The 26,634-nt window shown below is 39.1% G+C and overlaps 3 protein-coding genes and 1 long non-coding RNA gene across 4 annotated transcripts in view; 3 read left to right on the top strand and 1 right to left on the bottom strand.

Moving 5' to 3' along the window:
* Positions 1–134: 134 nt before the first annotated feature.
* On the bottom strand, positions 135–14,443 carry hacd1 (3-hydroxyacyl-CoA dehydratase 1). Its single transcript, XM_007555664.2, has 7 exons — positions 14,268–14,443; positions 10,868–10,985; positions 10,761–10,779; positions 10,579–10,667; positions 9,627–9,748; positions 5,135–5,313; positions 135–1,360 (listed from the first exon to the last, which is right to left on the bottom strand). The coding sequence occupies exons 1-7, from the start codon at positions 14,384–14,386 to the stop codon at positions 1,278–1,280; spliced, it is 729 nt and encodes a 242-aa protein (XP_007555726.1). The 5' UTR covers positions 14,387–14,443; the 3' UTR covers positions 135–1,277.
* On the top strand, positions 1,384–4,876 carry LOC107836643 (uncharacterized). Its single transcript, XR_001662589.1, has 2 exons — positions 1,384–2,057; positions 3,934–4,876. It is a non-coding gene; the product is annotated as an uncharacterized LOC107836643 (long non-coding RNA).
* A 1,309-nt stretch (positions 14,444–15,752) lies between the features above and the next one.
* LOC103140481 (transmembrane protein 236) lies at positions 15,753–20,044 on the top strand. The gene is made up of 4 exons (XM_007555662.2): positions 15,753–16,100; positions 16,293–16,365; positions 16,883–17,006; positions 17,945–20,044. Exons 1-4 carry the CDS (start codon positions 15,829–15,831, stop codon positions 18,691–18,693), a joined length of 1,218 nt encoding a protein of 405 aa, XP_007555724.1. The 5' UTR covers positions 15,753–15,828; the 3' UTR covers positions 18,694–20,044.
* Positions 20,045–21,421: 1,377 nt separating this feature from the next.
* mrc1a (mannose receptor, C type 1a) overlaps positions 21,422–26,634 on the top strand; it is a 12,272-nt gene continuing 7,059 nt past the window's right edge. Inside the window, exons 1-14 of the mRNA XM_007555661.2 lie at positions 21,422–21,591; positions 21,684–22,085; positions 22,430–22,603; positions 23,309–23,464; positions 23,547–23,660; positions 23,742–23,882; positions 23,994–24,173; positions 24,828–24,985; positions 25,063–25,179; positions 25,256–25,371; positions 25,511–25,659; positions 26,017–26,216; positions 26,314–26,429; positions 26,522–26,603. Of these exons, the coding sequence (XP_007555723.1) occupies positions 21,522–21,591; positions 21,684–22,085; positions 22,430–22,603; positions 23,309–23,464; positions 23,547–23,660; positions 23,742–23,882; positions 23,994–24,173; positions 24,828–24,985; positions 25,063–25,179; positions 25,256–25,371; positions 25,511–25,659; positions 26,017–26,216; positions 26,314–26,429; positions 26,522–26,603 (2,175 nt within the window). The 5' untranslated portion in view covers positions 21,422–21,521. The remainder of the gene's footprint in view (positions 21,592–21,683; positions 22,086–22,429; positions 22,604–23,308; positions 23,465–23,546; positions 23,661–23,741; positions 23,883–23,993; positions 24,174–24,827; positions 24,986–25,062; positions 25,180–25,255; positions 25,372–25,510; positions 25,660–26,016; positions 26,217–26,313; positions 26,430–26,521; positions 26,604–26,634) is intronic.

Here is a 26,634-nt window from a genome sequence, read left to right as displayed (position 1 = left end):
AAATGTGCTTTTTTTCTCCACTCAGCTTTAAATTACAAAACAATGAAGGGAAAACCTCACCAATAAATCCATTAAAACATAACGGTGGTTTGATTTCTGCGCAGCTTAACCGAAGTTCATCACAAACTCTCTTCGCTGTTGAAGGATTGAGTTTATTCATTTTGCACAAAAAGGTATTTTCACATTTCTTTTTAAATATCTTTCCATTAGATTTAACATTTGGTGTTTGTTTTCTCCTCTTTAACCCAGATGATAAGCAAAAAGTGTTGATTCGCTTTGATTAACCACAGTCCATGCAGATCATTGACCGACATTTCCTTTCGGGTCATTTCACATCCAGCTTTCCTGCTTCAGGTCAACTCCAATCACAGTCACTCCTTCAGCTGCACAGAAGATTGAAAAGATCTTAATAGCACCTTTAATAGGATAGAGGCTAGCTACCTTTCTACGAGTATGGACACGTTAAAACACAAAACGAGACGCAGAACGATGACTCAGAGCGCTGACACAAATCTAAAAATGCTCTTTAACAAACTATTACCTCTGCAAAGACTCTTAGGAAGTCTTGTGGACACAGTAAACATCAAAATATTAAAATAAAGCACTAGCTGAGCCAAGCAGACAGAGTTAAGTTGGAGCTGTGCTTGCTCTAAGTGAGACGGTGTGTGGTTTAAGATTTCACATTGCATCATTTACACGAAAAGGTAAAACAAATATACACAAAAGCAGCAGCACATTTGTCTAAATGTAGATTTATTGTTGAGGTATGGTTGAACTTTTTGAACCATGATCTGTGCAGCCACGTTGTTTTTTTGTTGTTTTTTTTAAATCTGCCAATTAGTTGGGCTGAGGGACAATTCAGAGCACACAACGTACAATCTTCCTTCCACGTTTCTTCTCATGTTTCCTGTCATGACGCAGCGATGTGGCTCAGTTTCTCTTCGGTGCAATGAGATGGTGTAAAGCCAGTGGGTGAATGAAGGAATCCAGATCTCTCAGAGCTGAGACACAACTCCAGAACTGTAAACATCTTGCCAAATAACCATTCAAAACAGGAATTTATCCAAGTTTTCGTCGTCGTCATCATCATCATTATCATCATCATCATCATTGCTGGTTGTCAGGCAGGTTGTCAGCTGCTTCTCGGGTCCCGTGCAGTTAAGAATGCCAACAGCCAAAAAGAAAAGGTGAGATGTGTTGCGGGTGAGCGGGTGGAGTGGAGGTCAGGTGAGGGCGATGTGGAGGCAGGCTGGCTCAACGGATGAGGTGGTGCCCATCTAGTCATCCTTCTCCACTATGACTTCACCGTGGAGCACCCTCCTCCTCTGCCGCAGCATGTGCAAGTAGAGCTGAGGAAAGACTAAGAAGAAAAAAAAACACAGCACAGACATAAACTGATGAAAAATCACAATAATACGGTTGCCACGAGGACATCTAAACAGTGCCTTGCTAAAGTGTTTTTACTTTTGGTGTACATTTGTATTCAGCCTTTTTGACTCTATTAGTCCTAAATCCTCTGAAAGACCTACATATGTTTCCCCCGAAACAGAGAGGCAGAGTAAGAAGAGAATTAACCAGAGAAAGCCAAAAGGATAATGACAACTTGATGAGCTTCAGAGATCTACAGCTCAGGTGGGAGAATCTGTCTCCAGGAATAACTTCCTCTAATAAACACTGGGGAAGAAAATGAAGATGGTTCTATAAGACAAAAGGGAAAGTGGGTGACGTGAGGGTGGGGGTGGGAGGGGGAGAGCAGCAGAGAAGATACAATATTGTCAAGACTCCGATTTGAACACAATAGAAACACCACATTGTTTAAAACAGAGAAAAAGTTGATCTTCCACAATCCTTTAAAAACCGTCAACAACTTGCACAAAATGAAGAAGAAAAACAATTTCAGTAAATGTGAAATGTGGAACCAAAGTGTGGTTCCATTTTCTAGTTGGACCTAATAAAATGATGCACTGCCGGCGCTGGTTTTACAGGAAGAGGGTGATTTTGTGGGGGAATAAACAGAGCAGAGCAGCAGGGGGAGATGGATTCTGACTGCAAAGAAGGTACAAGTTGCATAACCAACAGACAAACAAGTTTGTTGAGCAAAAGGCAAATACTATACTAGATATTATATGTTTGTTAATTTTTAGTTCATTTTTTCTTCTAATGTCATTTCACTCAGATATCAGCAAGAGCAGGGAGAACCCAAATTTAAAAGGCTTGATGGAACAACCAACAGGTTAAAGAAAGCTGGGACTGCATACTCCTTACTGCCACCTAAAACATTGCTCAGAGAGAACACGACGACTCACTTGGCTCTGATAACAAAGGAAACTTTAAGACTGTTCTGGAATTAATTGCTGTCAAAATTGAAAATGTTGACATTTGTGCAGAATGCAAAGTACATAAATAAAATAATTGAGAATGAGGTTCTGGATTGTCAGGCATCCGATGGTGGCGCAGCAGGAGTTGAGGCTACAATCAAGGACCAAGCAAAATATAACTTTTACATCCACTGTCTCAAATTAACTTTAGTGGATGTGGTCAAAGCTATTCCACAGGTTAATTATTTACTGTGCTTGTACTTAATTGTTCAAAAGTAATAGATTAAGTTAACGCTTTGGTTCAGTCACTGAATGACTTCAGACAGGAATTATAGTTTCTTATTATCTATGGTAGTGGACATTTCTGACCAATGTGATTATGTAACACCTGCAGGCAAAAAAAAAAGATAAAAAAAAAAAAACTAGGCTACAAATTTGGTGACAAATCAGTTTTGACAAGTGTTGGTCAGAGAGAGTTTAAACGAGATCAGGACTTTTTTCAAACAACCTTTTTCTACCCGGTCATTAGATCAAATGTTCAGTAGGCTGAACAAGTTATTTTCAGACAAGCTTTAAATCCCAAAAGTCATTCATTCCTAACAAAACTACTTACATTTGATCGTCTGTATAATTTAAATCTTGATGACTTAAGGAACAAATTACTTCATTTAAGTGCCCGTTTAGGAAGTAAAGTGCAGAAACTGTTGCGAAGACCCATCTGCTCTAGCAGATCCAACTCTGGTTCTTGAGCCATATAAGGAGGTGCTTTTCAGACTCTGCAAGATAACAGTTGCAATCCCAGTGAGCACTGCAACTTGTGAACACAGCTTTTCTGCTTTATGTCAGTCGTAACTGAAGAGAGATTAAAAAATCTGTGACTGCTTTGTACTGAGTCTACATGAGCTGAGGCTTTGAGTCCTCAGCTGTTTGTTGATCGGTTTTCCAAAAACCACAAAACAGAGTTACTGCAGTACTAATAAATACAGTGAGTTTCCTGGTCGAGCTAATGGTGTTGGAGTTAAGGTTGCACTGAAATTTAAGAATGCATTTTTAGTTTATTTAGCTAAAAATGCAACTAGCATTAAAATGCACAGATCTGAAGTTAAAAAGAGATGCTGAGACGAATACTGTTGTTACATGTTGTCACTGAACCACATAACTAAGAGATTGAAGTATTCTTTGGTAAATATATTTATATTTTGGAACCTTCTGAAATCTATTGTATCTAAAGCGACTGCAAATGAACTGCTGTTATTATATTGTTGCAGTTATAAACTAAAATTTGAGATAACTAGAGATAACTTTTGTAGGGTTGTTTCTTTTATTTTTCCTTTTACAAATAAGGGTAATTTCTCTTCAACATCATAATTATGCACTACTTTATTTTGGCCAATCCCATAAAATGCCAAATGAATACAATTAAGTTTGCATTTTTACCATGACAAAATATGTCAAAATTTAAAGAAGGCATGAATATTTTTAAGGCTATATATTGCGTTTTTCTCATGACTGTATATCAAAGCTAAGTTATGGTAATATGCACACATTGTCATCTTGCCAATAAAAGCAAGGCCATTTGTGAAATACATTAAGTTTCAATGTTTTTTTTCCACAGATAGTCTTGGAATAACCCTGAGTCATCGTTTCAACTTGAGCGTAACTGCTTCTTCCTGTCTGAGGGAGGTGCTGTCACTCCAGTCAAGATCTTGTGCTCTATGTTTTGAGCTGCTGACTACATTAATAAGGGTTTCTATACATTTGCCATATTTGCACTTAAACTTGTGAGTTACGAATCTATTGTGCCCATTTTAAAATATGACTATGGATGACAGAGGGGCATGCTTTAAACATGAAACCTGTAAAAACCAGAGACTGAATGGAATACAAAAGGACAACAAGGGAAAACCAGAGCATAAGGAAGAAAGACAGTTGGACAGAAAGGAGAAAATAGAACTGACACACTAAGGACCGAAGAAAAATTAAGGAAACAGGGAAATGCATAAGAGAGGAGGGTAAGGAAAAAATTAACAAAAGACTTTGAAGAAGGAAGGGAGAAACAAAAGAAGAAAAAAATCTGAGGCGGAAAGAAAAGTATAAAGGATTGCGGGAAGGATACAATAATAAAAGAAAGCAGGGAGGGACACAATAGTTAGACAATGGGAACAGCAAACAAAGTTTGGAAATACTAAGATGTTTCCTTACTGTCTTTTTCCATACTTATCCAGACCTGGAAAAAGCTGAAATAAAATTCCAGACTTTTGCAGTGTATGTCGAAAAACTTGTCTATGCTAATGTTGCAAGGAAAATATGTAATTGTGACACTACTGCTGAATAAAATCTACCATTTTCCCTGTATCTCGACACAATGTTCCTACTACTTTCAGAGATTCAAGAGTCCTTGTAACTGGCCAAATATATTATCGAAATGCTGGGTTTGAGCGCATGACCCTTTTTTTCCTTTTACAAATAAGGGTAGCAAACTACCAAAGAAAAAATAAAATTTTGCAACTACCAAAGATGCAAAGATATTCATCCAAAGAGTATTCTACAAATCTTGTGAATTTTTTTACACTGATATTGTAATGACAAAGTGCAATTCAATACATTTAGAAACCCTTGATTGATGTCTATTGTCACTACTGGTTGTACAGTGGCTTCTAATACACAGTAGTTTCAGAAGCTTTACATGTCAATAGAGCAATCTAAAACAACCTTTGGATCCATTTTGTTCAGTTTAGACTTAGTTTTGTGAGGATTTTTCAATTATGTCACGTTTTGTAGATTTGACAAACTTAAAGAGGGAAATGTCTCCTTACGTGGGATGTAGGACAGCATGACGATGATGAGGAAGTAGTAGTAGTCGAACGACACATTATATTTGTTGGGGAGCCTCATAGAGTACATTCCAGACCTGCGCACGAATGGCAGAGCAGCGTAAATGGTGAGCAGCTCTCCGACGACTCCCAGTGGGTACAAGACGATGAAGAAGTTGTATCTGCAGAACAGAAAAACAGCAGGATGTCTTTCAATCCCAGTCTAAGTTATAGGCAAATCCAGTTGAAGACAGTAAGGTAAGCACACGGAAGACTTGAACAAACTCGCATGCAGCACCATCACTTCTTTCATAGGTTAATTTCCTTTTGATTAAAAGCCACTTGTCATTAAAAAAAACAACTACAGGCCACTGATATTTTACGTTTCATTATTTGTCACTACTTTGCCATTTGCATGGAAGGTCAAGCTTAGTTGAAAACACTCCATAGTAATTATGGGGATTAATTGATTAATTACTTGGGGGAACTGGAAAGAGAGAAATCTATATGATATCTTCACGTTTTCACCACTAATTGCATGCATTCCAATACCTTTACCCAATTATATAATTAAAACATTTAATTTATGCCACCCAGGAACTTAAATGTGAGCCTAAAATAGTGAACAATAACGGTCGATGTTTATCTGTGCTTGAGCCTGCTGCGCATTAAGCCAGCCAGCGGATCATGAAATTGAAGAAAGCGCTCTGAAGTTGGAGCTGAGGACCTTGATCCAAGATATCTGGTCCAGTCAGTGATCTGGCAACTGGAGACTGTGTGTATGAAACTGGAATGACCTGTGTGTATACATGGCCTGGCAGAGTGCACTGAAAGAACTTGTTGTTTGGTACATACAGGTGGCCACGACATTATGGCCACCTGTATGTAACAATGTGTTTTTCCCAGCCGTGACGGCATAGACCTCCATTGGTGAAGGTGTGCCGAGGTAACTGGCACAAAAATGTTCCCAGCAGATCCTTTTAGTTCTCAAAGTCTGACATGAGGCCTTCACTGATCCGACTTGTTTGTTCAGGACATTTTACAGAAGCTCCGTTAGATTGAGAACAGGGAGAATTTAGAGCCTAAATCTACACCCTAAACTTCTTTTGCCCCTCAAAGCTTTGCTGGAGCCTTTTTCTTCGTGAAAAGATGGGGTGTACTGTTTAAGAGGCCAGACCCAATAGGAAATATTGTATTCATGAAAGTGAGTACATGATCTGCAACAATGGCCACAAGGATGTCAGGTCCTAATATTTCCTGGCAGTCGCATCATCACACTGTCTCCACATGCTTGCTGTCCACTAATGCATTCTGCAGCCACGTATTTCCCAGGTAAAGACACAATCACACTTGGCAATCAACCTAATTCATCAGTTCATCAATTCAGTGTACAGTACTGACATTGGGTCACCCATCAGCACGTTCTCTGTATACTGATGTCCCTTCTTCGGACCATTTTTGATAGCACTGACCCCAACAGACCAGGCAAACTCCACAGAAACAGCAGCTTTGGAGAGGCTCTAGCCAAGCTTCGTGTCCAATGGTTTATCTGTTATATCCCACCTTCTAACAGGTACTACAATGAGGACATAGCCAGTGTGTTTCCCTACATCCGTCAGTGGTCATACAATTTTGCCTGATCACTGTTCTGCCAACTGTTTAGAGTTACTCTGGGCACATTGCGCTCCAGCACCAAAGCTGAAAGTGGGTCAACAGCTTCATGAAAAGAAATGCAAATTTTAACATTTTAACTACATTTAACCAAACTTGTCCAATAAACGGATGTGTTTTGTGGAACAGCTGAAAAAATTACTTGTTTTCCTTAGTGTTTGTCCTGTGGCTGTGAAGTTCCAGCAAATTCAAACAAACACATTGTGAATCACACCTTTCAGTCATTAGACATTATTTGTATGCATTTAGACGGAAAATGTCATATAAGACAACAGTAGAAGTTCAGCAACTAAAGTAAATATAACCAAGGTTTGATTGTTGGTGTGATGCTTATCAGCATGCCAGGTCAGCAGTGATAAAAAAGCTGGCAAGTTGATCTGTTTTAGAGTGTAATAAATATAATTTGTGCCCCACATGAGCTGACCAGCAGCTCAACAGGAAGCTGCAGGACAGAGATTTGGTTTGGCACTGTTTTATAGCAACTCAAGCCGCTGGATCAGACTGTGGCTGTAATTCGACCTCAGACAACAGTTCACAACAATAACCGCACCATGACTGGATGCACTTTGAGTATTTAACATAGTGACACTTGAATTTACACAAAGCACTATTAAAACTGTTGTTGCGAATCAATAGTTTGGCACTGCTGAGCTGAAAATGAGGGACTTGCTGTTATGAAATGTCCGTTAAACTTTCTTTATTTCCTTTTTTTCCCCCTCAGCCAATCTTTTTAGCGACACTGGTGAAAAGCACCAAATATGTCTACTTTGCGATAAATAAAATGTATACCAGGGAGCCTCCAAAGAGCCATCAGCTTGAAACTTGTATTACAGAAGAATTTCAACTGAAAGCTGATTCATGTGTTGGGTGTAAAGATCACTTTTAGGCAAGGTATTCAGACCCCTTGAACTTGCACTCAATTGTGAACTAGAAGCAACACCCTTGTAAACTCAACATATCTGGTCTTTAGGGAAAGGTAGCAAGAATAAAGCCATCTGAGGTTCTAATAAAAGTTTAAATTTTGGACAACAAAGGTGATTTTGTCAGGGGAGACCATTATTGAACCTTATGGCCTACATGTAAAATGATGAAAGTGGCAGAAAGTGAAACACTGCACTAAACTCAGCAGAATTGCGAAGGAAGTATTTTCCTTGGCATAGACAGGGGAACTGATTGAATTAGATGTCAAGAAGCTAAAAACGCAGTTCTGGAAGAAGGACAACGAACCTAAATATACAGGCATAGTTTTAAAAAAATAGTTTTTCTTATTTTTTAAGAAAAGGCTGCTCAATATTCTTCAATGATGAGGAAAGCAAAGAACTTTAAATGACCTCTAGAAAACCTAGAAAACTCTACAGCCCCACAATGCCCTTGGGTTCCTTGAAAGCAAAATATGGAGACATTACTGGTGGTTTGCAAAACTCAGATGGATAGGAACATGATGTTTTCTGTCCTGTCACTATATACATACATCCAGACCAAAGTCCGTGCTTCACTGTATTGTAGTATACCATGGCACGATCCAGGACAGTGGAGATTAGTGGAGACAGCAGAAAGACTCAGGGGAGCGTCTCTGCGGATGTGAGAGAAACGTCGGCTGAACATTCCATGACCAAAACAGACGGTCTTAAAAACAGGAGCAGCTGAACATGAGCCCTTCTCCGGGGGCCTGGCTCTTCCACGCTTGAAGAAAGACGTGAAGAGCAGGGGAGAGAGAGAGAATCAAGACCAGAGACCGAGCAAAAGGGAGAAAAAAGCCCCCCAAAAATAATCAAGTAGATGGTCCCTGTAGGTGCGACTTCAGAGGGTGTCGCAAAGAGCAACGTCTCTCTGTGGTAGTGAGTTGTACACACAGTGCCTTTCAGCACAAAGTAGTGCATAACCGTGAAATGAAAGAAAAATTATGCATATTTATATTTCAGCCCTTCTAAAACGATGTTCTGTAGATCCAACCATCTTTTCCTGCAAATACAGCTACAAGTCTTCAGTTAGGCCATAAATTATACCCTAGCAGATTTAGGTTTAAAGCAATCTTTTAATTTTATCAGGAAGTTTCTGCTGACTGGAAGTAAAGTTAACGTTTTGGAGTTTTGACTGGAATCTGATGTAGAATCTGAGGGGAGGAGCTAAAGATGAGGGTGATGGAAAATACATCCCTAAAAGACCTCTGAGTCTTTACCGTTCTCACAGCTAAGTCATGCTATGCTATGCTAATTTCTACTGGTCTGCCATATAAAATCTTAATCAAATACATGAAAGTTTGTGGCTGTGACATGATAAAATGTGGAAAGGTTCAAGTCATATGAAAGTGTTTGGTGGGCTGTTATTCCAGATGACTGATGGCTCTCTCTGTTCTATAAGACATGTGTGCTTGGACTGCTATCAGTGTCAAAACACTAATGTCTGCGTCTGATGTTCCCTCAGACGTCTCTGGTTTCAGGTGAGCCACTGTGAGCGCGGATCACCTCGTCACGAGTGACCACAGACATCGGAAGGATAGCATGACTTCCCTCTACAACTGGAAGCATTCCTACATTTTTAGGTTGTAACCTGTTGATAGTTAGGGATGCAAACGTCCAAAGTTGACAAATAGTCAATTTAAAACACATGCAGGTTATTTCTTCTGTACAATGTGAGCAGTTAGCTCCCAAGTGATGGATAACTGCTGTAAACAAAATGCAATAACAAACACATTCATTACTTCTTTGCGAGAGTCAGTTGATGAGTAATACACACACGAATGTACCATTACCAGACCAGACCAGCATGCTTGCAAAAAGTATGCAGCACCACAATATTAAATCGTTAGAGACGGTGTCTCCACCTGGCCCATTTGATGAAGTACGGCAGATGGTGGAGCAGGTTGAATGTGTAATAAGAATATCTGGTAATCTCTGTCACAGTCCACACGACCAGGAACAGGATTACACTTTCTTCGTTCTGAATCTTCAACAAAATGTACAGGTTATTGCCCATTATAGTAATAAATGCTGGCCCCAGACATCTTACGCTGACGGAAAATACTTTGACACTTTACGGATAATTCTAAAGGTAATATAAAAAAAGAAACGTTCAATTACAATTGATTTCCCTCCAGAAAACAGATACACCAACAATTCAGAGTTTATCAAAATTGACTGATGATCAGCCGTTCAGAAATAAAAATAAATAAATAAGTCAACGCATCATGCTTAAGCACTATGAGTTCAGGCTGATAACAATCTAGATCTAGGACATATAAGGAAAGAAGAAAAGAAGGAAGTAAATATCAGAGTAAGGACAGAGACTAGGCAGGAAGGAAAGAAAAAAGAAATCAAAGGACATGAGGTAGGAATAAAGGGACACCAGAAAGAAAACAAGGAAAGAAGGAAAACAAAGAAAGATATAAAAGGAATGAAGGAAGGAAGGAGCGACGGACCAGTAGAGAAAGAATGATGGACACAAGGAAGAGTAAACTATACACATATAAGCTTTCAATTTATCCATAAGAGGCAAAATGTATTTCTTTTTACTATTATAGTGCAACTTCAGCACTATTTTAATTGCTTCCTCAAAGAAAATTGAAAAGCAACACGTCAATGGGAAAAAAGTTATAAACTGGCCAAAGTGAACTGCGGAGGTTTCAAAAAGGTACTTAGTATTGCTTTTTTGCATACGTGTCATTGCAATAATTAATTTTTTAAAGCATACCAACAAAAAAGTAGATAAGATGAGACACTAACCCAAAGATCTGAGAAGTACATTTTATGCGTCGTTTGATTGGAATGAATATTTACCTGTCTGATGCTACTGGTGATGAACCAAACCATGTAAATCCTTGAACACACTTGAACCCCAGTTACAATCACAGAAGTCCTCACAATTCCTGGAGAAGAGGCAAAGGAAACACATTCACAACCTGGGAACATACCAAAGTGTATGAAATAGGATCAAATAAGTGAAGTCAATCCTCACATACCAACGGCACAATGTCCCACCTGGATGACAAAGACGGTAGCAATTGGAGTTAACAATATCTTTCACTTATTAAACAAAACTTTTTTTAAATATATTACAAACACTTACCTCAACTAATGCAAAAGTCTGGAAAAACTTGAGTGTCCTTGCTATACTTCTGTAGAGACCCTTATGTGTGCCTTTCTGGATGTAGAAGCGCATCATTGTGATTGCCAGAACCAGCCACCTGGAGAAAAAACAAGCCCCAAGCCATAAATCTTGTCCAGACAAAGCCATGGTGCTGCTCAGAGACAACAATCTGTAAAGGCTAACGGTATTTTTATACATTCGGAACTCTGTAATGAGTTAGCATTGGAGGATATATATCACAATGTGTTACATAACAAAAACTCAATGTTCAGCAAAGACTTTCTTTATAGATATGCTGTTCAGTAAATATTAAAGTATCCAGATTTTCTTAATCAAAACATTCCAAACATAGAGGCAAATTCAATAGAAATAAATGAACATTCCAATTCAATTGCAGCTGTGGTTACAGTTGAGTCAAATTCAGCTTAAAATGTGAGTTAATAAAATGTTTTCCATTTACAGAAGTCCTGCTGATTGGGGAACAGTGGAAAGGAGTGGCTGTTTTATCACATAAATACAAACCCAATAAAAACATTTATTACAAAGACAAAATCACAGTGGAATTAAATTTGTCTGCAAGATTCTCAACACAATTTTCTCTTAACAAGCTTGTTGATGGAATGAAAGTTTCTGATCCACTGATTCTGACTAGAAGTCACTCATCTGTTCTCTGAAAACGGCCGCTGGTTTCATACTGTAAGACATACAACGTTATTCAAAGGAGACATTGTACTGAACCTTAATAAGCTAGTCTTATTACAAAAGTATTTGCAACCCTCTAATTATTTTACAATTGTGTCACAATCACAAACTTGAATATACTTAATTTGGATTTTATTAACCAGAACACAAAGTGGTGCATATTTTTAAATCTGTCAGCTGGTGCTTTTTTGTTTGTTTGTTTGTTTGTTTTATTTAAAAGCAGAGCAAGACTCTGAAACAGTAAGAATTTGCTTATTACCACTGAGGTAATGCTAAATATTTATGCAAATCCGCTTTCACTTATTTGATCAAACAACAACTTGTACAGTCACAAGTTAGTACATCGACTTTTCTTAGCTAAATATTTGTAATGGAGCCAATGATAAAATAATAATAATAATAATCCACACTGGCTGCCATACATGAGCCAAGCAATTCACACATGCAAAGAAATCAAAGTGATTTAGTCGCAAAAGAAGAGTATATTCCAATCAATTTTTGGCAAGAAATACTTCTTGAACACGGAGGAAATCTCAAGCATTTCTGTATCTTTAGGTGGTATGTTATTTCAAGTTATATTTCCATACAAATCCCACAAGAGAAAAACACAAAAGACTTAATAGCCTAATCTTAGTCTGTTAGTTAATAGGCTTCAAACTACATTTATTATTTCTTGGTTTTCCAAAAACATGCAGGGTTCATTCAGCCTGTTTCCACAGTCTTGCATAAGCCTGATGTTTTTCTTTGTTGCAAAACTCAAAATTAGATATAAAATCTTAAGGCAAGGCAATTTTATTTGTATAGCACATCTAAAGCAACAACGCAATTCAGGGAGTTTTACATGATTACAAAAAAAAATAAAGCAACAAAGTAGCTAAAAAAAAAAAAACATTACATTGCATTGGAAAATTAAGGGAAAATCATGACAGGTTGAAAAATAGACTCCACCTTATAACATTCCAATTATTAATCAAATGCAAGTCAATTTGTTAATTAAAAAAATGTGGGATTTTAGCATTGCGTTAAAGGAATTCCGTTTTTTAGCATATTTGGAGTTTTCTGGAAGTTTGATCCAGAATAAAAACTGTTTCTTCATGTTTGGTTCTGAACCTGAGGATGCAAAGCAGACTTGAACCAGACGATCTGAGTGACAGCAAAAGAGAGACTGAGAAAGAGTGTGTGTAGCTGTTCAATTCAGACCTTGAAGAAAGTGTCTTTTGTGATTTTAGTGCGCAGGATGAAGATGCGATCAAAGACCTTTTAGGCTGCGGTATGTTATTCCTTTTTAGGCAGCTGTTATAGACACCATTCAGAAAAGGCATTTGCAGCTGTACATATTGGAGCTACCACCACGTATTTCATTAAAAATCTTTCTGTGTAAATTTCTCATGTTACAATGTAGACACCAGAGGCTCATAGACAAGTATGACTTATATGAGCACTTTTATTTTCCTTTGCAAAAGATAGTGGGTGAGGTCTATAAATCAAGTGTACTTAATATTTTGGGAATTTTGGTATATATTTAGCAAGAGCAAAGGCAAAAACTGTGCTTTGATATTGGGAAACATACAATATGTGATATATTTATATGATGCAATGCACTCGCAATAAATAAACAGAATTAAAAAGTGTTTAAGATACTTTTTTTTTAAGTAGTGTTATTAATTGAAAATGACACTACCCACATGTATGGCTATATATTTACCCAAAATTAAGCAAATATGTACTCAATGCTGGAGTAGTACCCAGCTTCAGAGAAAAAATGGAATCATCTATTTATATTTTAACAACAGGTTTCTAATTGAACAAAAAGCTTCTAACCAACCTTTGCTGTTTTGGCACTGAAAAAATTTGTAGTTTCTTAGTAGAGTGTCACTAAATACATCATGGGCAAATTTGAATGGAGTCTGGCTAGTTATATGCTTGTGATATGCATGCTGTACAGTGAAAATACAATAACAATATAGGCTATTTGTGATGATGTATTCTGCAGATCTATTCATTGTAGTGAAATTGCCGTAGAACATACTGAAGTTTGTGGTTGTACATGTGAATGGAAGAAAAAAAAAACACTTTTCAGGACCATCTATGTGAAGGACTATTTTCTTCCATAACCAGTTAACCAATTGTAATTTGCTTTTATGCTTTGATCTTATAAACACACCATAGCCTACTTGTAGCCTGACAGATGTTGTGTTGTTTTTTTAAAATCTGCTCATTGAGCACTTTCCCCGTCCCAGACTGGGTTCCAGTGTCACCAGCAGCTCAGTCCGGCTATACTTATCACTGCGACCGTGGGACTCACAGTGGGCCTTGACGCCGACAGCATGCAGTCAGCCCTATTTGGACACAGCTCCAACACCAGCCTGTCACTTTAAACCAGCCACTGTTCATTCATTTTCTGTCGCCTCTCTCTGAAACCTCCCGTCTGGCTTTTCTTTAAACTCGTCATTTACTCTCAGAACCAGCCTCCATAAAGTATTTTTCTACCAACTCCAGCAGCCAAGCAGCTGCTAAATCCTTCGAGCTGAACAGGCACTTTCAGGCTGACACACACAGGCTCAGTCCTATAAACAGCAACACACGCTTACAGTTTTTTAGGGAGCGGCAAACTTATCCGGCTTTCTTATTAATAGGCAGCAGGAGGAAGAGAGGGGGGTGGAATAAAGGGACATACCCGGCTGTCATGGCGATGTTGTAGAAAGTGAGCCATGCGGTTATGAGGGCGCTTTTCGTTCTCTTCTTGTTGTTGTTTTCCTTCTCCTCCACCGTGCCGTCCTCCTCGCTGGACGCCATGGCACCGGGGGCAGGGTGGGGAAGTCAGGAAGGGAGCTGACAGCTGGGGTGGGGAGCAGTGGGGTCGTCCATCCATCTAGCCACCCACAGAGACCCCCCTCTCTGTCACTCTCTCTCTCTCTCTGTGGGGCAAGTGCGTGGCCTGCTGGTGGGCCCCTCGACGCGTAATTAAACTCAGATTCTGATAGCATAAGGGTTCATTTACATCTTTCTTTATACTTTATTAATTCCAAAGGGAAAATAAATGCTCCAACTCAGATTATCAAAGTTTCTTCAAACGTTGCAGTTCCTGATGGCTGTGGGTAGGAATTATCTTCTGTAGCAGTCTGTGTAACGGCAAATTAAAGAAGCGTCTGACTGAAAACACTATGTTCTTGTTGTGTAACAGTGTCATGAGGAGGATGCTCATGACGTTCTGTGGATTTCAGTTGGACCGTTATGAGCAGTCAGTATTACACTTGCATTGGGATATTTGCCAATTTTAAGGTGAGTCAGGAAAATAAATAGCGGATTTACTGGAAGGTAAAAAATAAAAATAAAAAAAAGACAAAAACTGCTTTCAAAGGTGGGAGTGGGTAAATACTGAAGCATGCAGACATGAGATCTGCTAAGACTCCTGATAGTCTGAGGAAAAATTATAATCCTGAGTCACTAAGACTGTAGGCTTTTACTATTTGAAAGGCAGCTGTCTCCAGACCAAGATGTAATTTGTATGAAAGTCTTGTTACAAAGCCTCTGCAGAACTGAATGACTACTGCTGAGGAGAGCCATTTGATTTCGGTGAGTTGAAGCAGGGATGCATCTAAAGGTTGCAGGATAAACAGGACTGGACTTGGGAAACCCCATTGTCAACTCTAAGCTGTACATTCAGCAACACATTCTCGTTTCCCCAGAATGACAAGAAAACACTTTTATTAAAACACACCATGTCACCTCCAGGGACAGATTCTAATAATTTTTAGCATGAAAAAACTTATCAGATCAGTTTAGGTGTCACTGGCTCACCATTAATATGATTTTTGCCACTAGATGGCGGTGCATCAGTGAAGAGAATCAATTTGGTTTTGCTATTGTTGAATTGGGATTCTTGAATTACAGATCTCAAATCCACTTTATTATAGATTATAAATATATGAAATCTTTAGCTTTAGGTGCATTACAACTCCAACCTTCAAGGTGTAGAAATTGATTAACTTTATTTTCCATATAAAAACAGACTGAATGCCAGTCGCATCACTCTGGCGATTCACAATGCCTAGTGCAGTGTAAGCAGTTGGTTGAGCAGAGAGCTCAGGCTGTGGTGTGTGGAAAATGCTAGTGGAGGCAGACAATGCCGCAGTCCGAGGCCTGACCAGCCCTGAGAGGGGCAGGGGTCGCCTCACTGCGGCAACAGCCCCCCACCGTCTCCCTCCTTTCCTTCTCTTTTTGCGATCTGACACAGGATGGGATCAGGAAGCACACTGAAGTTTGCCCTCTGCGAGGTGCTGCAGTTTGCTGGCCTGTGTGTGCCACTCTTCATCGTGATGCAGAGATTTGCCATCATTGTGGCAAAGGTCAAAGCGTCTGCGCAGCCCCCCAGCGACACCAGCACAGCTTACTGGCTGATCGTGGCCTCCTCAATCGCCTATGTCACCTCCACCGCCCTGCTGGTGTGGGTACCCCTGAAATACTTGGTGTTTATAAAAAAGAAGTTTCTTGTTGGGAGGAAGAAATGGTGAGTTTCCGATGTTCTTACTGTTTGTGGTCATCAACTTGGATCCCAGTGCAGCCCAGACTGGAACAAGACCGGTTGGTGTGAGGCAAAACAGGCCTGTGGCAGGTTTTAAGTTCATGTAAATACCATGAGTTAGCAACTTCTGTAACTGCCTCTGTCCTGCTCTCTTATCTTTTGTTGTCCTCACTTCAGGAGGCCTGTGGCCCTGGTATATGTAATCCTGTCCACGTTACCCTGCTTTGCCTTTCTCATTGCCAGCTCTGAGGTAAAAACATGCAGAGAACTATTTGATACATCTGTTTAGGTTTGAAGGCCTTTGCAGCAAAGGTGACCATTAGCAAGAATCCCCTTGTTCTCAGGGGAATAATATCTAACTTAATGGTTAAGAAACTACTGATAAGCAGCTTGGTTCCTCTTCCTGTCTATGCTGTCAAATCATCTATCCATGAGGCCCATTCGTACTTCCTTGCTGGCTGCAGTCCAGTCCTGATTTGCCGTTTTGTGAAGTTTTCTCAAAAGTCTGAGCTGACCCTATGGCCCTTTTCTTATCCGGTGTCTTCCAAAAATGCCGTAAATTCTGCTAAGATGACCATCTTTGTCAGCTTTTTTCTGTGTTCCATCAATGTGAACTACTGACTCAAGCAAATACCATAGGTGCAAGAGATATAATGCAGCACATCGTGGTCATTCTTGCTGACTTAAAATGGAAAGGTTTGGGTCATTTGTAACTCAATTATCAATCCTAACCCAAACTCATTATTGTCATCTCATTGTTTGTCCAGGTTCAGATAAACAACAACATGAAACACGACACATTTACGGAGATCCCTGTGTCTTTGGTCTTCTTCTCCTTAATCTGCATTGATGTTGTGGAGAGGATCCGACACTGCAGATTGACCGGACAGGGTGAGAGCAAAACCAGCTCCTTTAATACCCAGTCATGTGCCCATTTAGAGGTAACTCCTATTGATATTAGATGATTTTTCAGAACGCAATACAGTGATAGATTTGCTGACCTGTCCTTAGTGTATGTTGCCTCTTACTCATTGACAGCTGGAGGTAGGCCCCAGCATCCCCTGTAATCATATTAGGATAAAGTACAGTGAAGGAAATTATTAATGAACACCTGTTAATTTTGTAAGATTGCTCACTTGTAATATGAACAAGCTTTAATTTTATGGATGTTTCAAGATCCAGAATAAACACACTACTTACCATGAAAAGTTCAAATATGACTATCATGCACATCTATCTTCTTTCTTCAAGTACCTTTTAAATCTCCATAACAGACCTTTCATAGTTTAATTCCATTGGCTGGTGAGGATCGTTTTTTTTTTATGAATAATATATAATTCAGTGAACTAAATGTTCAGCAGAATAGAGTGGTGGAGGTGACAAATGCATTGAAGGAATAGGGGACACTGATCTTGAATTAGAGTCTTCTTCCTCCATTGAGAAAATTGAAGATGGGTAACTAACGACCATCAGTTAAGACTCACTCAGGAAAATCTTTGCTAGGAGCTAAAAAATTGTTCTTGCCAAGCAGTAACCTTAGGACTCAGAGAAGCATTAAGGGTACAGAGGAGTAGAGTTCTGAAACATGTACTTACTTGTGAGCAACAAGGAAAAAAGTCTAGCTTCGCAAAAGAGATTTCAATGAAGTTTTAAGTCATGGATGATCAAATAGTTATTTCACTCTGATGTGACTAGAGCCTTCATGTCTTTGTAAGTGAGATGACTGCCTGTTTTTTTTTGTTTTGTTTTGTTTTGTTTTTCCATTTGTATGACTTTGGGTTGCATTCCTTTTCAACACCTTTTTCTCATTTGACCTTTTTTCGTTGCAGCTAATGAAATGGGAAGAGATGCTGAAATCCCCTCCACTGTCTTAACTCATGTGGAACCAATAGCACCAGTATCCCCCATCACTCCAGCTGTGTCAGGAGCTGCCGTTTCAGGACCAGCTGTGCCCGGCCCGGCTGTATCGCGGCCGTCGATGCACAGGCAGGGTATGCCAAATCCTCTTCAGCCTGGAACAAGTCAGATAAGTGACAGGAACCACAATGGAGGAGGGATACGTCCGGAGACCAATGGTGCCGTAGCTGGAATAAATGGGACCTCTGGCCGGCCATTTATCATCTCTTCTCCTGAACTGAGTTCACCATCAATGAGTGGACCAGTTTATCATTTGTCTCCATACACCTACACGGGCCCTCTGAGGTTTCTATGTGTCAGTGACGCCCGAGCAGATGTGTTCGTTGATAGCTTTATGTTCTGGATGGATACGGTGGAGATGGTGAGGGTGGCAGGACATCCACTGGTCTACTACTCCGGCTGGGTCTTTCCCATCTACATCTTCAGCTATGTGTCCTGCCTACGTGTGGTGGTCATGCCCAACACCCCACTCCTTTCCTCTCTAGGAGTCGCACTGCAGGACTTACCTTTCTTCTTTGTGCGTGTTGGCCTCATAGCCCTCTTCGGGTTCGTCACGCCCGTACTCTATCTGATGAAGAATCTGTTGGTCTGTCTGGCATTTGTCTATTTTAATTTCATGACCAAGCTGAGGGTATTTAACACAGAAAGGATGTTCTTTTGAGACCATGAATGCGAGGACAGAACGCTGTCAGGAAATGCAACCTGATGGCATTCAGAAAGGGGTTCCACCAGTTTATAATTCATATTTAGCAATGGTATTCAAGGCAAAACACAACTGGATGCAAATACACCATATATGTCATAGAGTTTTGTAACCTAACCACTACATATCATTGAAAAAAAAATTACTAAAAAGACTAAATCGAATCTTATTTTAAATAAGAGGGTTTATTAGTGAGGCAAAAGTTCAGCTTATCTGAATGAAATCTGGCTCCACTCTTCTTATCAGCCCTGGTGCAGATTTGTATAAAGCTTTCCAGTACATTTGTATGTTATTTTAGTAGCATAATCTAGACTGAATTTTTTTATTAGAAAATTTAACTTTTTTGCTTTATTTTGCAGACTTGATCTGAGTGATTAGAAATTTGTTCACTTGCTCTTCCCTTTAAAAATGACAATACAGGCCACTAATTTGATTAACACTCTTTGAAATGGGAAAGGTGAGAAAAAGGGGCATTCGAGGAAAACAGATGTGATGTTGTTCTTTAGTAGTCTTAAAATAAAAAAAGTTACTTGAATAAGGAGGTCTGATTCTTCCCCTGATGAGATGCCGCCCTGGGCAGTTGCCTATGTTGCTCATATCAGAAACTTCCACCAACTAAGCTGAAGAGAAGACATCATGAGTCTGGATGATCTAGAAACTGAGCAAGAAGGAAAGTAAATAAGTTACTCAAATGATAGGCTGGATTTCTTTTAAAAAATCACTGATATTTTGCTACTGCAGTTAAAGATTCATTTCTTTAAAGGCCCTTTGGATATCTTCACAAGGGAAACTAATCGAATTTAACTGTGAACAGCTCTGTTTTTAATAAATTTACGTAAGGAAAAATTTGTAAGAATTTTAAACACAACTTTCAATTACAAAGTGTTGAAAGGGCGTATAGTTTTGCTCCCTAAAAAAAAGTGGTTTCCCAGTTAGTTGAAAAATAAAACATTCATTTTCTTAAGATCAATAGTTTTAGAAAAGTGAAAATATTTGTGCTCAAATGTCATAGAACAACTGGTGGAACCAAACAGTTTGCATTTGATTAATCAAAAATGTTTTGCTGAAATAATCAAATAATACTTTTCACAGGCCAAATGGGAGCTCTCAGGCAATGCAGACACATCCAGTGTCAAATAACTGCTGCAATATGTTTCATTAACTCCATGTGCAAATATACTGTTTGTACCCCTTTCTACTCCTTTTGCAAAAATGGTTGTTTGACTATGACTGTAAGCTATGTGTTTTAAACCATCATAATGTGTTGTGAATATGTGTCATATAATAAAACAGAGTTGTTTAAATGAGATTTTTTTAAAAATATATCCATAAGAACATCCGTGTGAGTTTGTAACATAGATATATTTATTTTGGTAAGATTATTAAAGAAACTCTGAAAATGTTGACTTTTATGTGTAATTCATGTTGAGCATAGATTTTCCCTTTGTTCTGCCTGTTTTTGTCCCCAACTTCAACCTTTCACATTGGAATTTATACCATTTCTTCCCAAGTGCGTCCCGAGAGAAGAGGTTTCCTGCCATTCTTCCTGGCAACATTCCCATCACACAGATGAGCAACAGAAGGCATGGCTACAACGCACCTGCAAAGTGTGTTGTGCTTCAGCACAGCAGCCTTCATCGTGTAGCAGTTTGGTTAAATTCAGGGCTTATAAATGTGGAGAAAAATGTTTCTCCAACATCTCTAACGTACATAACTGAGCGGCAATCGTAAATTTGCTGATGTGAGAAATAAGCCAAAGAGAAACAAAGTCATGCAGACATAATTTAAATACAATTCTATGCTATTTTCTGTATTAATTTGTGGATACCAATGATGATAAAATAGCCAATTCGTCTTCTAAGCCTCACACAGCAAAATGTCTTTGACTAATACCTCTACCTATTTAGTTAAATTTTTTTAGATGTCGATTCTTCTTTGGTCGCACGTGGAAGAAAATCTTTTCTAAAGTGATTATTTTCCATTTTTGAAGTTGCAAGTGAAGTAAATGCATAAAAATGACATGTTTTGTTATTGCTAAGCTACTGCAGATGAAGATACAAGACTTTAGGTAAATCACATTACAGCATGTGATACCGTAGGATATGTAAAGTGATCTCCAGTGATTTAACACACATATGCTCCCTATGCATCCCTCTCAACAGACATGTAGCCAATTTACCTGTATCCATGTCACTGTTGCAACATTTCTGGACAGTCTTGCAGACCAGATTGGGATAATCTCTGCTTACTTCCCCAAACAGGAAGCAGGATTTCCTTCTTGCATACTATCTATCTACAACTAGAATAATCTCTGTAATCAAGAGATTACAGAGATTAATCTCTGTGATTTGAGGGGATCCCGTCAAGAATTAGATTGGCAAAGCAATGCAAACTTAAATTAGTCGTTCCTAAAAACCAACAATCATTTGCGAGTCATCTTGATAAATCTTTTCTGATTTATTAGATGCACATTGAAGGTCTTTTATAACTTGCCAAACCTAAAGGAAAACATTTGTTTCAGGTGTTGTTCTTCTACAGGTCATTTTTTGTGTAGTAGTGAAAGCATACTTCCTCTTCTCTTTTTCCACAAAACTCTTTGAAATCCCAGGGAAACTGCAGACATCCGACCAACCGTGCTACCACGTGACAGGATGTCCATCACTGTGATTAAGGGCACAGAGACACCATGGTTCTGTCATTGCTGCTCTCTGTCGAGCAACTCTCCACTCAACAGATTCCCATTCTCATGACTGGGAAACCTTCTGAGTCTAAACCAGACTTTGAGGATGTCACCTTTGTCAACATTTGCTCTGATTCTTTGTCTCCTGCAAGCCCTCCACATCAAAGCTGACATTGGTGAGTATCGTGGATACATTTGTCGATTCAGTGAGTTTGGGTGAAATTCATCAAATTCATCAGCATATTTGTGTGGTTTTGTTGTTTTGCAGACAGTGGTATTTTTCTGATCTTCAACCAGAACCACAACAAGTGCATAAAGGTAGAAAGCGCCAGCTCGGTAATACTGGCACAGTGCAATCCCCGTGCCAGTGAGCAGCAGTTTCGCTGGGTCTCAGAGTCTCGCCTTCTAAGTCTCTCCCTCAAGCTGTGTCTTGGAGCCACGGCAATTAAAGACTGGGTAAAGGTGCTTCTTTTTGAGTGCGACGAGAGTAGCAGTCTTCAGCACTGGCAATGTAAGAATGAGACCCTCTTTGGTTTGAAAGACCAAGATCTGCACCTTAATTGGGGCAACTTCAAAGAGAAGAATGTAATGATCTACAAAGGCGCAGGGGAGTGGAGTCGCTGGAAGATATTTGGCACTCAGGGGGACCTTTGCTCAAAGGGGTTTCAAGGTAGGAGTTTCGGATCTACAATAAATGAATCTATCCAGCTTTCTGGAAAGCTTGGAGATGACTCAGAGGTTCCCCATACAATAATTTCCGTGTAAGTGAGAGTTGCACAGTCTCATTACATCAAAAATAAAAAAATTAAAAATCAAACACTGGTGTAAGTTAAAGGCAAACAACTTGAAATGCAGATCATCAAATAACTGACTGGGTATGCTCAGCCCACTATGCATGCCCTCTGAGTTTCACATTTCTTTAAGTAAAATCTGATTTCAATATTTTTCCTGTTTTGTCAATGTTGACAGCATAATGACAGTGATTCTAACCATATCTAATCTTTACATGCTCAGAGACCTTTACCATAAGAGGCAATGCGTTTGGAGCCCCCTGTCAGTTTCCATTCAAGTACACTTCGAAATGGTACGCTGAATGCACAACGGATGGGCGCACAGACGGGCAGCTGTGGTGTGCCACTGAGAAGGATTACCACACAAATACGAAGTTTGGGTTTTGTCCAACCAAAGGTATGTCTGTTTTTTTTTGTTTTTTTTTCCTTTATCGTAAAGTTTCTCCTGGGTTTGTATTTTTGATCATTTTTTTTTAATATTTGTGTTCATTCTTAGTTATTATTTGTTTTATGTCATTTTGCACATATTTTTTATTAGACTCCCCTCTGTGCCATAACTCCTACAGCTTGCCCGTCTGATTTCTCTCTCAACTTCATCCTATCAATAGTCAGTCACCGATTCTCTATCTATTGAGCTTCCCTAGTATTTAAGCTTCTCAGTTTCTGAGTGATGGATTCTTTCATGTTTCTTTCATTTTCCCTTGTACTTGTCCTCATATTGGTAGTCCAATATTTCCATGACAATTTTATGTTAATTCTTTCATTGAAATCTTTACTACTCAGCTTTGTTGGCCCTATGCCCTTCAGTCCTTCTGGAAAACCGTGACACTTACATTGTATTTCTAAATTACTTTCCCTGAATTGGCTTGATCATGAGGTGATTTACAACTTTTTATACTTTCAGGGTCTTGCTTGAAATACATGAACTTTCTGGTCACTAAAACTTCTGAGGTTCTTCCTAAAGCTACTCTTACTTTCCTAGATCTTAAAACACAATTTTCCCCTTCTGGGCAATTAATCAGTTTGCCCTAAAAAGTACCTAGAAAATTATGGAAAGTACCTGTTTTTTTCCTTGTTGACTTCTGTATTTCTTATAATCCAGGATCAATTGGTTGGGACACTGACCCAGTCACCAGGGTTCAGTATCAGAGGAATACACAGGCGACTCTGACATGGCACCAGGCCAGGGTGAGCTGCCAGCAGCAGGGAGCGGACCTCCTCAGCATCGTAGAGCTGCACGAACAGTCGTACATTTCAGGTGTGAAGCAAGCATTCGGTCAATTACCTGTAACATGATTCAGCTGAAAATCAATCAACCTCTGATTTATGTGTTGATAAAGGGCTAACAAATCATTTGGGAACATCTCTGTGGATTGGACTAAACAGCTTGGACTTTGAGAGTGGATGGCAGTGGAGCAATGGAAACCCATTCAGATATCTAAACTGGGCCCCAGGTTTGCAAAAGAACTTGATTCTACAACATTTATGTATCAAATTGGAGTCAAAGAGGTTGCAACTAACAGTGAATCCTACAGGTAATCCATCTTCAGTCCCTGGAGAAAGCTGTGCAATTCTAAATACAAGAAAAGCATCAAAATGGGAAAGCAGCATTTGCAGCAAAAAACTTGGCTATATTTGCCGTAAAGGAAACTCTACCAGTCTGCCTCCACCACCAGGTAAATTGTTTACAGAAAATACTTCAAGATGACCCCTTTTAGGGCAATGCATCTGTATTTGCATGTGTTAAGGACATTAAGGACAAACTTCTGTTTGTCCTTAATTTCTAGATAAAGGGCCCAGCTTCTGCCCGAGTCACTGGGTGCCCTATGGAGGACAATGTTATTACCTGGAGAGGAGTAAAAAGATGTGGCGGGACGCTTTGGCAGCGTGTCACAAAGAGGAAGCAGATTTGGCCAGCATAAGCAACATAGAAGAGCAGAGCTTCATTATAACGCAGTCAGGATACTGTAAGTGGTGATTTACATGACTAGACGTCTACAGTAGTTATAAAGCAACCAGAATTTGGTGGCACACTACACAAATATCTACGACGTGAATTCAGTGTTTGGTGGTGGGCGGCTAAAATACGCTTTCTTCTGAGTCGGGAAGTCCTCATCTTACTGTGACTCAAAAATGGCAAACATTGCTAAGCAGGTACTATTTCTTACTTTTGACGTTGTTACACATTAATGGTTTTATTAGTTGCATTAAAATTCCTTAATCTTCAGTTGAAATAGCAAAATTATATTTTTTAGCATTTGCTTTTTATGTATTTGTTTTCCAAAAAAATGGTATAACAGTTAGTAGGAAAGGCAAGCATGCCCATAAAACAAATATCACTGTAGAATTTGTTTTAAATGTGAAATATCAAAAGATGTCTGTGGAGACTGAGGGGCTTTACAAGTCTCACTTTCTGATGTTTATAAGTTAGTAAAACACGGGTGGAAATAAAGACAATTCACCAAAACATGCTGATATCTACGTACATTAAGCAAATTAAAAGTTTAAAAGAAATACATCTGTGACAAACAAGGCTGGATGAAATATTTTAGCAATTAAACAAAACAAACAAACAAAAAAATGTCTTGCATTCACTTCCATCTCTGTGTTTTTCACCTCAGTACAGACAGATGTGCTCTGGATCGGGTTGAACGATCAGAGGAACCCGATGTTGTTTGAATGGTCTGATCGCTCTCATGTGACCTTCACCAACTGGCAGAGTGATGAACCATCTCACGCTACCAACCACCAGGAGGACTGTGTCCTGATCCGAGGGAAGGTAACATCTGCAGCTGTCCTGTTGTAAAGACTGAAGTTAATGGATATGCTGTAATCGTTTCCATATTTCTCACGAAGGAAGGAAAGTGGGCAGATCACATGTGTGAGAAGACATATGGATATATTTGTAAGAAGAAAGCTTCCACAAAACCGACCGGAGGTACCCAAGAGGAAGTCAACCCAGGATGCAAGCTTGTGAGTAATGTGGCTTAACGTTAACAAAACATAGAAGTAATACGACTCAATGCGTTAAGGCTCTTTGGTTTTGTAGGGCACCACTAGATTTGGCTCCTATTGCTATGAGATTGGACGTGAAACGAAATCGTTTGAAGAGGCAATGCAGGCATGCTCAAAAGGGGGTTCGAACCTTGTAGATATTGCTGACAGGTAGGAATCATTATTAATCTTGCGACTAAATGACCTTAAATCTAATGAAATGATACAAATATTACTAAAAATTGAGTTCAGATGCTATTTATGGCACTTTGTGCTGAAACACTCATCAACTCTTGCTTTTTCAAAACAGGTATGAGAATGCTTTTCTCATCAGTTTAGTGGGACTGAGACCAGAAAGGTATTTTTGGACGGGGTTGACCAACACGGAGGAAATTAATGTTTTCAAGTGGACGACAAGAAGACAGGTTACCTTTACTCATTTCAACGTTGGCATGCCAGGTAAAGTCCATGTTCTTTAACTATTTAGCTGTCTATCTTTACAGTTAAATTGATGTTTCTTACTGCGGGGTGTTTTGAATTACCGTATGTTGCATATGAAAAGTGTAAAATAAACTTACCTTGCCTCAATGATGCTTTTTTAAACTATAGATTTGCTTAGTTGACCTCCGTTTTTAGTTTTTATTCAACAAATGAAAGAATCTGAGCATAAACAAGCAGTCTTTTTTTTTAGATTTATTGGCAAATGTGTACATCTTCAATATAATTATGCATGTAAATCTAATTTACATGTGTCGTTTCTAAATGAATAGAACTAAGATGAGTTTAAGCTTTTTTTTTCTTTCTGAAAAAAAAAAGATAGAAAACAGGGGTGTGTTGCCATGACAACTGGGACTTTTGCTGGTTTATGGGATGTTATCAGCTGCAGCAACAAAGAGAAGTATATTTGCAAAAAAAAGGCCGAGGGTGTGCTTGCGACAACCGTCCAACCGACCACCCCGCAGCTGAGCTGTGCCTCCGGTTGGACGCCTGTTGCTAAAAGGAATGTCTGCTATAAAGTAAGAAGGAAGTTGTGAATTTTTTTTTTTTTTTTTCAATAATATGATGGTACTTGTAAAAATATATATATATACATTTTCTTTTTTTATTTGAAAGGTTTACAAGAAAATGAAGGAGAATAAAAAGACTTGGCAGGAAGCACAGGACTTCTGCAAAGCCATTGGTGGAAACCTGATCAGCTTACTGAGTATGAGGGACTTAGACAATGTGAAGTATGTTAATCTGCGCTGACATCCTCGTTGGAGCTTCCTATATTTGGCAGTTCCAAAGGTCCTCCGTAAATATGTTTTCTGTTTTCTTGTAGTTTTTACAGTTCTGATCCGGTCTGGATAGGCCTGAGAGTAATGGGTCCCAATCAAGGTTTTGTCTGGAGTGATGGATCACCTGTAAGACATGCAGCATTTTCAGCAATAATAA

This window comes from Poecilia formosa, unplaced genomic scaffold, assembly GCF_000485575.1.
Source record: "Poecilia formosa unplaced genomic scaffold, Poecilia_formosa-5.1.2 Scaffold71, whole genome shotgun sequence".
NCBI lineage: Eukaryota > Metazoa > Chordata > Actinopteri > Cyprinodontiformes > Poeciliidae > Poecilia > Poecilia formosa.
Note: the sequence above shows the minus strand (reverse complement) of the source record. Positions and strands in the feature narration are given on the sequence as shown.